We start from the raw sequence: 12,025 nt of genomic DNA, 5'->3' as shown, positions 1-12,025 counted from the left end.
ATATTGGAATCAGGCATGCAGACCTAAAAGGTTTATAATGAACAAAAGTACTGCATTATCACTAATTGAGAGAATATTTTGAAATAATTCTAGTTTTACAATTTTAAGTGCGTTTCTTTTATAAATAATTCTCATTACGGTTAAAATTGTTTAATTTGAATATTACTTATTATCCACTCAATTTAGTAAAGTTCTCTATAGTTCTCGCCGTCTAGTAAAAAGAAGAAAAGGAGCAACAAACAATGAAGAGAGAATAATAATAATCTTTATTTTAATTATTTTTTATAAAAAAAACGTGATAAATTCGTTATTTTTTTTATGAATTATAAATTTTAACTTTTTTCAAAAAAAAAAACACAATATGATAATATTTATTCAAAATCAAACTAAATATAAAAATAAATGATAATTTAAAATTATTAAATTTAAAAAAAATATAATGACTAGTTATAAAAAAAAGAAGAATAGTATAAAGGGATTGATTCTATAAAATAATAAAATAAAGCAGAAACCAGAGAAATGCAGGCCCGGCCCTAAACCGGGATTCTAATTTTTTAAATATACCCGGGTCGGGTCTAAAACATTTTTAAAACCCGGGCTGGTCGAGCTTAAAATTAAAATTTTAGAACCCAAGTCGAGAGATATAAACCGAACCGGAAAATTTGATACATATTTTTTTTTTAAAGCGCCAATTCTTCTTTTGGCAAACAAAATATATTATAAATTTTATATTTAGTAAAAAAATATATATATTACTATAAATATATGTAAAAAAATTGGGAATGATTGTGTTGTTTCTATTAAATGCGAGAAATTTCATTTTTAGAGATAAGTTGGGAAGCAAAATTATAGACGAAATATGATTTGCGCCACTTACTCCCACTATTATAATAAAAAATGCAGAATTGAAAAAAAAAGAAAATAATTAAAATTGGCTATAATAATATGATTTTTTTTGAGTTTGATTTATTTTAATTGTTGATCACATTAATTCAAGAGGGGTAAGGAGATTGATTGACTTGGCTAAATTGATTTTGAGTTGGGTGATGAGATTATTATTCATCGAAATAATTGAGATTTTAAAAATATACAAAAATAAGATTCACGTTTGATTTAAGCGCTAAATATGTAAAAGGGCATTTAGGGAAGAGACGATGGCCGATGTGGCTAAAGAGGAAGCGTCTTTGAGGCATGTGGCCGACCTCCATATTTCTCTCATGGCCTCGACCAGATCATCGATACCAGATAGCGCATCGACTTGTCCCGATAAGTTATCCATGATTTGCTTGGATATGTGATCGAATTTATACCCGCAAGCATTTTGAATGGGCGTAAAGCGGGAGCGGATTTCGCGAATGAGTTTCAAGTTATCCTCCAAAGCTTTTCGTTTAGTCTCATCGGCGGAGAAATCAAGGGAGCTTAGGGTATTGGATTCGATATTTATTAATACAAAATATTTTTATAAAAAGTCGAAAATATTTTTGGTTAGGCGATTTCTTCGGGTAATAAATCTAATGAATAGGCCATTTTTTTTGCTTTTGGTAACTATAATGTAAGATATAATTGTCCTAAATTTTTAGATGGATAACTATATCATATTTAAAAGCGAAGCTAAAAAAATCAGCTTTGTAAGCAAGGTAAAATGAATAAAAATTGTATTAAAAAAAACCTGGCATTTTCCTGTATACTTTTCATGACGTCTTCTTGACAAAACGCCGAATTTCGAATACTTTCGACGTGTTTTAAGATGGCTAAAGTCAAGGAGGTAACGGCCTCAGAAATATTAGCGTCCCCCCTTCCTCGTAAAGAAAGTAGCAATTGAGCCAAGGTCGTTATGACGCCTTTAAGTGTCTCCGAGAGGGTACTTAGGTCCGAATTTTTCATGGTTAATTGATTTATTAATATGTCAAGGGTCGCTTGGGTAGAAGAAATAGGCGATTTTTCTGAGTTTTTTGAATCATCGACAAAATCTGTACCGGAAAGCGTGGATTGTATACGCTGATTAAATGTATAGTCATTAGAAGCGTTTTGATCGAATACTACTTCGGGGTTAGAACTGGGTCTAAAGGCGTTCGCGGGGCTATGGTCAATTGATTCAAAAGTACTCAGGGGAAAGAGAGAAAGAGATGGTTTGGTAGGGGGAATGGGCAAAGGGCGACTAGTCATACGGGAAATATTTAGATTGGCTAAGGAGACGTTTACCGGAATCGAGAATTCGAGGTCGAATTGATTGAGGAGAAGATCGGAGAGGACGCTCTTGACTATAAGGATGGCTTTGGCCAACGTTCGACACAGTTTGGAATTTTCTCGCGAGGATATAAGCTCGAACGAATTCGAGGGAGCGAATTGTTCCTTCGTTTTGTCAGTTTTAATAGCGGAAAAATGGTGTACTAATTCCTTGCTATTTTTACCGAATTTTGATCTGCTGATAGAAGCGAATAATTCTCGGGCGATGTCTTTTTTAACTGCCCCCCATCCTTTGCTGGTCATGCTAACGTCGTTGATAGCGAATGTATCTTTGACCACTTTCCTAAGACTCTTCCTAGCGTCCTTCCTTTTAAAATAATTTTCAGCTTTTGGACCATAATGATCAATCAGGGCTCTGGCCAGGGAAATGCTCGTCTCCATTATGGCAAGTGCGCCATTAATCTCTTTGATAGCTCTCGTAATCGGGCTCGTAGTGTCTACCAGTTTTTTCGTAGGCTGCTGCTTAGCCCTTTTCCCGCTATTCAACTGAATGTTCGATTTACTGAATTTATCAACAATATGTTCAGATTGGTCATCACGGGAAATAAGGGCGACCCAGTGGCTTAACTTTTCCAGCCCTTGTAACGAACTCCCGACGAGCTCGCAAAAGCTTCCATATAAAATCGAAAAATAAGAACCGGTTTCGGATATTTGTTCCGTCGGTATTTCGTCGTTATCGCATTCCAAACAAGAAGCACAAAGTAAGGTGAGTCGGGAATTTATGGCTTGAAAGTCAGCCCTGGCCTCGGTCAGGGCAATATGATAAGATTCGCTGAAGGGTAAAGATGAGTCGGAATTCGTTTGAGAATTTTTTCCGTTACTCAGAAGAGGCGGTAAAAAATTTAGAAAATGGTTTCGGATAGAATCGTCAGTTTCGCAGTAAATGGGATGTTCCGAGTGGTGGAATTTTAAAGAAGTGGGTCTAGGCTTGGGACTTGATAATTTTGAATTATGGTCGTGAGATGAAACGGCGAAATTAAGAGGAAAACTGGCACGGGCTGATTTGGTATTATCAATTTTTGGGGGCTCGCTTTCGCGTGATGTATTGCGCGCCTTGATTTCGTGAAGGTCGTAAGATGGTTCGGTAGATAAATTTTGGTTCAGCAAATTCCTATTTATGAGAGAGGCGTCATCATTTACGTTCTCCCTATTATTCTTACCTTCAAGGCATAAAAGTGAACGAGATTTGCGCATCTTGACGGGGACCAAAGGGACAAATTTATTAGGACAATCGTAAACCACCTTATAAAAATCATCGCCACCTTCTTTGTCGATATTTTCGTCTTCCTCGAGGGCATAAGAAGAAGCCAAGGAAAATACCCCGCTACTCATATCGCTCTTTCGAGCGCCTCTTTTTGGTGACGAGGCTTGGAATGGCGTCGTTCTGTATATATTAAAGAAAATAATTTAATCAGTTACTGATTTAGCTTTTATAATTATTCATAAAAACCATCATGCATAAAATATATTCCTTGCATAATGTATGATAATTTTGCCATCTTCCACGTTTTGAACAAGTGACAAAAATTCTTCCCACAATATAGTACAACGCACCTACAAATAAAATATACCCTATATTTTTTCTACCGCTGAGATCATATCTGAACGTTCCAACGCCTGAGCGCAAGGAGTTAAAAGATAGCAAACTAAAAATAGTGGGTTGCAAAATATCGTTCCAAAAATTTGGATATTTTGAAACGTTTACGCATTAAAAATTTTTTATGGTTTGCTTTTATTTCTATTAATTAGGTATAATATATATTGAATTTAAAACTACCCTCACGTATAAATTTATAACTATTATATGTATAATTTTACTTTTTTTGACTATCAAATGTTCAATTTCACAAACGTCAGAATGCTTTGGGGGTTATCAGTTATGGCACAATTAAATATTTTGTGATTTTACTCATTAGAAATCTTTTATGATGAAATCGCAAATATTTGTAAAAAATCTTCGATTTTATTTATCGTCAAAGATTTTTGCTCAAAAACCTTCAAATGCTCATTTGAAAAGTTATTCTTAACAACTGGTAAAATGTAAACATAAAAATTTGAACTTGAATAAGAATGTGCAACGTTGGTAAATTGAGCTTAACCTTTATAAAATCTTTTGTTTGTATGTAATATAAAAATCGATTTGTTTGTTTAGGTTACGTTGAAAACAATGTTTTCTAAAATTTTTAAAACTTTAAGAAAACCGAATGATAAAGTTTAGCAATTTTTTTAGCGATTAACGATATTTATATTTTTTCAAATTAAATTTTTAAATGTTTTGATAGCCTCTCAAACGATTATTTAGAATAGGATTAAAATTAATCTCCCATCCCAGATCCAAAAATTATTTTTTAAATAATAAATGAAAATATGAAATTATTATGTTTAAAAGAATAAACTATCTTCTGCTTTTTGTTCTTGTAATTTGATTTTAAATTTTTATGGGTGCCTGGAAATTTGGTAAATACTGAGTAAGGTAGTTTTGTTAAACAGCTTAATTTGAGCCGATTTTTTTAAACGGCTAACAATATTTTAGCCAGAAAAATATTATATAAGCCTCGAGATTTCGATAATATAATGTCTAGTCTAGACCTTTGTTCCTTCTATGAGCAAAATCTTCAGGCTTGCCTAATATTTTTCCAGATTAAATATTATTTAATAAGTTTTTTTATAATTCATTTATCTTTAAAACATGTAAACAAAATATAAAAATAAAAAGAATATATATATATATATATATGTTAGAGTGAATTTATATTTTAAAAATATCGATGGCCCTAAAAAGAGCTTATAGTAAAAATGTTCCTAAAAAACAGGTATAATTATGTTTAAAAATTTTTAATTAGAGTTTTTGTTTATGAAAAATAGATTCGCGTTTTTCATTTGTAATGTTAAAAATTTTACGTGCTAAAATTTAAAAAAAATATATGTTGATTATGAGAAATTGCCATTAGTTGAAATGACTATAGGTTGAAAAATAAAGTTATTTAGTATTGAGTATTTATTAATTTTTTTATTTTCCCCGATAGTAAGAGGGTTTGAATTTATTGATGAGGGAAAGGAAGAGACACAGGTTGCGTCCCAAATCAGGGATTTCCCATTGGACCATGGGGTGTATGTTAAACCGTCATGTCTGAGACCATCTTGTAAAGAGAGGTTTGTTGGTTCTAGGATGTTAGGAATTTTAGCCTTATTAAGAGCGTTATGATTAAGTTAGCCGTTTTTAGAAATCGGCTCAAAACGAGCCGTTTAACAACACTAGAGTAAGGTAGATAACGCGAGGGGTTGGGTGGGTCATAATTTACCCCATTTTGAAACTGTTATAAAGTATTCAAATTTCTTCAGATTTCGATATTTAAAAACTACCCTAGGCTTTAATAAAAATTTTTTTTTGGTGATTAAATTTAGCTGTGTATTTTATGTTTTCAAAGCTGAATATCATCATAATCGAAAAAATTGTTTTGATGAATATCAAATGTTCTTTTAAAACGGTCTATTGTTAGAGCAAACTTTAGTATCTGGGTTGGTTTAGTTATTTCCATTCTTTTTATTATTAGGCCCGGCATGGGTGTACCAGCTGATGGAACCCAGGAATGACAGGTAAAATTGTCAGGTTTACTAAATAGTGCAGAATAATCCTACATAGAAATATATTGTCCTGACTTTCATAAATATATCAACTTTTAATAAAGAAAGAAAGATTTACACCAAAAGTTGAGAGGGTGGGGGGGGGGGTAATTACAAAACCTTATATTACAACTCTCTCTGCATATCTTTGAGAAAAATATAAAACTACAATTATTGCTTAAATTAGTTTAAAAAACATATATCAGGTCATGCAAGCCTCTTTGCCGTTATGCAAATTAATTCTCAGGAAATGAAATTCTACCTGGGATTATCGAGAACTCAGATTAAGTATTGCACTAACCAATCTTCAATAACCTAGTTTTTTTTAAAATAAATAGGTAATCTGTTAAAAGGTTCCCAATTGGCTAATTTTAATATGAAGGGAAGGGTTCACGTGATTTATTCGTTAAAAACATATAATAAATTTTGAAGTTTTTTAAGAAAAAACAACTCCAAGCGATATATATAATCATTCCTACTAGTAGAAGGGATTGATTTAATCTCCACCAGAAAAACATTTAAAAAATGATTTTTTTAAAGAGGTTTTATTTCTATAAATTTTTATCTCGTAAAACATTTATACATTCGCCTGAGAATTAGAATATTCTATCTCCACTTTTTATAATTTTACAAGAGAGCAATTTTTAAAAAATTAAGTTTTTATTGTTTTCAATAAGCTGATTAACCTAGTATCGGATTTAATTTGACATTTTATAAACATTTGGATTTTTAATGTAAATAGAATGATATAATATAAAAAAATTGATTTATGTAAAAAAAAGTAATTTTTGACAAAATGTGGATATAGAACAATCAAATTCTCAAGCAATGACACATTATTTTAAAACCTTAATACGCATTTTTGTCGTTATATAAAAATTCCTCTTTAATTGATACTTAACCTAAAGGTGTACAATTTTTTTTTAAAGTTTTTATATATTTTTTTTAAAGCGATATTTTCGAAAATGTAATAAATTATTTTTTTTATTTTGCAAAGCTTTTTTGTGCCGTAACCGCATATAACTAGGAGATAGGGATTATGATGAGACTTTACTATTTTATTTATCCACCAGTCAAATAAGAAAATTTTACCGATGAATCAGTATTATAATTAATTTTTCACGAGGATTTTAAATTGATGATCATATGATTATTTTTTAAAAAATAATTTTAATTATTGTTAATTATAAAGTTAGACCTATACAAAAACGAATCTAAGTCGAATGTTCGGATAGTATAAAAGATAACCAATATAAACAATTCGATTTGATCGAATATTAAAATTACTCGGAATAATTATTAATGTTTTTAAATTAAATTTGATCATTTTGTCATTTCTATTATTAACCTATCAATCAGATTGATTAACACGTTATACATCTACCAAGCTGTAGAGGCTTTTCTTAGTTGGAACTAATTTACTGTCAAATTCGCATGTCCAGTAAAGAATAAGCATTAATAAAAAACTATTTACCTTAAAAATTGGCGTGGCATTATAAATTATATAAATATGCATTTTAATTTCGTTAATAACTTAATTTTGCTTGTACTTTTCGACACTATTCAATTCGTTTGTAAATGGGCATAATAAAAAAATAAGATAAAATTTTACAATTTATAAATGTAATAAAAAAACCGATTCGGGTCCATTTTTAAAATGGCTCGACTAAGATTATAACCAAAAGAATATTATGCAAACCTGCAGATTTTGCTCATATAGCAGAAAGGTTTTGACTAGAGATTTGCAAAGACGCATTTTTAGCCCACCCGTAATTCGGGGGGGGGGGGGGGGGTAATCATCGAGTTTTCTAAAATATTTTTAACAATGGGCGGGTAGCGGGCAAAATATTTTTTCCAAAGTAACGGGCGGGCGTAGGCAGGTAAATTTTTAATAATGTATTTTTTTAGGCGAAACAGACTTCAATTTATCAAAAAATAGTTTTATTTCATAATATCGTATATTATATGTTTAATTAAAAATACATACAAATAATAAATAAAGAGCCAAAACGGCCATTAAAATAATTTTTAAACATAATGCGCACAAATTAGGGTTTACGATTTGTCGTAATTTTTAAATAAAAAAACGTAATGCGTCCCTTGTTCAAATTGAGGTTGTCTTTTTATTAATATCCGTCGATATTTTAAATAGGTTCTAAAAAAAGGATTTGTTTTTGAAAATTATATTATCGTCTGCGTTCTTATTTCATTAATTTCTAAATATTACTTTTTAGGATATAAGTAAGTTATTACATTTTATATAATATTACAAAACGAAGAATAAAAAGTATTGAAAAAGCAAACCTGTTTGCGTTTTTTTAAATGGTTGCTAACGCCAAACGGTATTTCACCAATTTGCATGATGCCATTTAAGAGGCATTATTAGCACTTGCAATGCAGCCTTTGAAACTCTCAATTTGTTCATACTATTAAAAGTGGGCAGGTTAAACAAAATTTAAAGATACAAGTGGGTGGGGTTTTCCAATTGCAGACCATTAGTTTGGACATCTATCTGTAAAATCTCAAGGCTCATAATATTAATTTGACTAAAATCTTAATTAAGCCCCTTGAACCCATTCACTTATCTCTATTTGATGGCAACCAGATGGTTTTACAAAATATCCCTCAGTTTATAGGGCATCTTATTTTGGATTTCACCTATGTCTTCCAGTTCTCCTCTAATCCAAACATTAACCCATAATAGCTCAAAGGCCAAAAAGCTTAAAGTACCACACCCTTTCCAATTTTTATTTAAGTTAGCTCTACCAATGGGTGCTAAGATCCCATAAATGAAGATCGTGGATAGTCTATTAAAATTTTACATTAGCCGATATAACTGTGTTCCTAAACAATTATTGATTTCCTTTTTAAACTTAATATAGTTTTTATATTATGTTATTTTTATAAACCTGATAATATTTTTAAAAATATAAAATGTAATTTTTACATCATAATAGGTATATTTGCTAGTTAAATTCTTTAGCAGGATAAAGATTATAACTGTCACATCTATCCCTTTTGATTTTTCCAAAATTAGTGGGTTTTATGTGTACACAGCTGTAGATTGAGCCAAATTAACTGATTTCTAGCCATTATTAGAGCTATGCCGATCCATATATTTTTCACTGATCCGATATTGGTTCAAAACCGATCCATATTAATTTTTTACCACCTGCCTTTAAACCAAATGCCATTAAAGAATCCATATTTCCAATGCAAAAAATCGAATTTTAAATTTTATTTTATTTTAATATTTTTATTTCTACAATTAAGACCATAATTATTATAATAGATAAAGAATATATATATTTACTTAATAATGTATCCATTTTATTTTGAATAATATATATATGTTGGTATGAATTATAAAATTGTAATATTTCATATATAAAATTATAATGTTAGATTTTTTAAAATATGAGAGCCTCTAAATTTTCTGGCAATAAGCTACTACAATGTGGGCTATCTATATCCCCCATACTGAAGATAGACCCAGATGGGACATTTGTTGCAAGAGGCGTCAAAAATTTACATGCAAGTTTTGACAAAGTTGGATACTTTTCAGCATTATTTCTCCAATATACAAGTAGATCCACAGGGGATATATTAATTCTCTAAATAAACACAAAATTAACATATTTAAAATAGTGGGTTTCATACAAACCCAACCTTTTGTGGGATTTGAAAAATATCATATACCACCCAAACAAATGGGTCAATCACAACCCAACCAAGCAATACTAGATAAAATATAAAAAATATGTTATTATACATCTAGATATAAAGATTCTTTTAAAAATTCCTTGATTTCTTTCATGTATGGCTGGTCATCTACATTATCATCGATTTCAATTATTTTATTTGTTACTAGTTCCTCTTAGATTTTCAATTTAAATAAATAAATTTAGGGGGTTTTGCATTTCCATTATAATAAAAAATTATTTAAAAATTTTTTTTTTAGTATCTTTCAATTTTTATAAAAATAAATAAAAAATCCTTTGAAATATATAATAATGTATAATAAACTATATAAATATATATAAAACATAAAATAAAATAAAAGTAAAAAGATTGGATTGATTTTTACAGGTATTGGCCTGACTTGATATATTTTGAAAATGTTAAATATCTGTGCCCATCCAATCCAATATTTAATATTGGCATAGCACTAACTTGCCTAACTATGATAATCAATTAAGATCAATGTACCAGTTTAAATTGATTCAATTATGTCAGCTAAATAATAATTATTTTAAAGACTGCACAAAGCCAATTTGCTTCCAGTCCATGATTCAGTCTGCCGTGGAATATTGATCAATATTGTTCATTAATATTGAGACAGCTAGTGTATTTATTTATACATTCATATAAAGATTAATAATCAATTAGTTCATTAGAAAAATTTAAATTTACATCTATATTTTTAATATTATTTATAAACTAATACAAAATATATAGCCAAAATTTTTAAAAATTTAGCACCATATCAAAAAAATATAGGCTAGAATAAAATATTAAATACCCATTTTTGTGTTAACGTAAATCCTGGTTAAGTTTTGAAACAAAATCATATTTTTTAAATCAGAACTGGGCCTAAAATTTTCATCTCTAAAGGTCTCTGATATAAATTAACTTGTTGGAAAATAATATAATATATCACTCAGCATTTATTTTCTACTCATATTTTCTTTGAAACAATTTCCAAATTAGGCAAAATAAGATTATTGACAAAATTTTTAAATTCAAACCAGGTCTTAAAATAATCCAAATTTTATGCATTCATAATCTTTTGCCTTCTGTTCATGAATGTATAAATTAGTTCATAACAATATTGTGGAAAAAGCAAAAGTACATGTCACAACTGTACAAAGCCTATATGTTTAAATATTTAAAAATCATCAATTTTAATTAATCAGGAGTGGATATAATAGCTAAAAATTAAATGAGATAAAATAATTAGACAGGAAATAATCCATTATATTTTACTTGTTTGAAGGGGTATCATATAAGAATTCTTCAGAATTTGGTTCATGATTGTTTGAAGGTGTATTAAATAATTTATCGATGTTGTTATCAAAATAATTAGTTTTAATCATTTTATGTAAATTTATTTAACGAATATTTGGCATAGCGAAAAACAACTTTTTCGTAAAATTAAATTTGGTGTTAAAGAAAATCCTGATAAATAAGTATTCGAAAATAGAGTGATTGATATTTAATAACTGTCGAAAATGGACTGCATGACAATTGTTTAATAGTCCTATCAGTGGCATAAACCACCCCTCCCCAATTTTTAATATGATTATGTAAAATTTTTGTTTTCATAATACTTATATATTGATAACTAGACGAAAATTTGCTTTCATTTCTTAAAAATTGATAAAACTCCCTCCTTAATTTTCTAATTCTTAAAATCATCTGGGAAATATTATATTCTAAAAAAAAAGTGGGTAAAATATTCATAAAAATTTATCGAATTAGCAAAATTGAACACACAAATAAAATAAAAAAAGGGACCCAAAGACACTATGATTCGTATCGGATCAACATTTAGCTAATTCTATTTTATTTATAAAAACATTATATCATGAGTATAAAAAAATAAGCTACTATAACTGTTTACAATTTAACCATAGCTAGCGACTTTTAAAAAGGCCGGATATAGATCTTAGCCAAAATTATAGTAAAGTTTAACAACAATAAACATAACCAATTCATCTCAATTTGATAACCAATTTAAGATTGCCACAAGTCTATTGTATAAAGCTAAAGCCACATCGAGTCTCATATTTTAAAAGATGATAAAAACAATTTTTTATAATAATGATAATTATAGTTTTTTTTAGATATTTGACATATTTGATATTTTTTATTATAATTGCTTTGGTGCTTCTAAATTCTTCCCTATTATGATTATGTCAATTTTAGTAATTTTCGTATTTTATTAATAACTTTCTTATTAATACTGAATACCAAACGGATTGTAGATTGAACTAACATGTATACTCTGTAAGCAACATATTGACCTAAACTTTAGAATTAGTGTTTTCAAATGTTTGGCAGATAGCGTCTTCTTAATATCAGATTCATACAATGATATATAAACAGTATATATAAAGATCCTAGAAGCTTCCAGATCTTTGTCTAATTGCTT

At 29.1% G+C, this 12,025-nt stretch overlaps 1 protein-coding gene across 1 annotated transcript; it reads right to left on the bottom strand.

Annotated features, from left to right (window-relative positions):
- Positions 1–349: 349 nt before the first annotated feature.
- On the bottom strand, positions 350–11,037 carry LOC135930544 (uncharacterized). Its single transcript, XM_065467357.1, has 3 exons — positions 10,858–11,037; positions 1,670–3,631; positions 350–1,418 (listed from the first exon to the last, which is right to left on the bottom strand). Exons 1-3 carry the CDS (start codon positions 10,965–10,967, stop codon positions 1,121–1,123), a joined length of 2,370 nt encoding a protein of 789 aa, XP_065323429.1. The 5' UTR covers positions 10,968–11,037; the 3' UTR covers positions 350–1,120.
- Positions 11,038–12,025: the final 988 nt, after the last annotated feature.

This window comes from Gordionus sp. m RMFG-2023, chromosome 5, assembly GCF_954871325.1.
Source record: "Gordionus sp. m RMFG-2023 chromosome 5, tfGorSpeb1-WG-v2, whole genome shotgun sequence".
Taxonomy (NCBI): domain Eukaryota; kingdom Metazoa; phylum Nematomorpha; class Gordioida; order Chordodea; family Parachordodidae; genus Gordionus; species Gordionus sp. m RMFG-2023.
The sequence above is the reverse complement of the archived record's forward strand: the minus strand, read 5'-3'. Positions and strand labels throughout refer to the sequence as shown.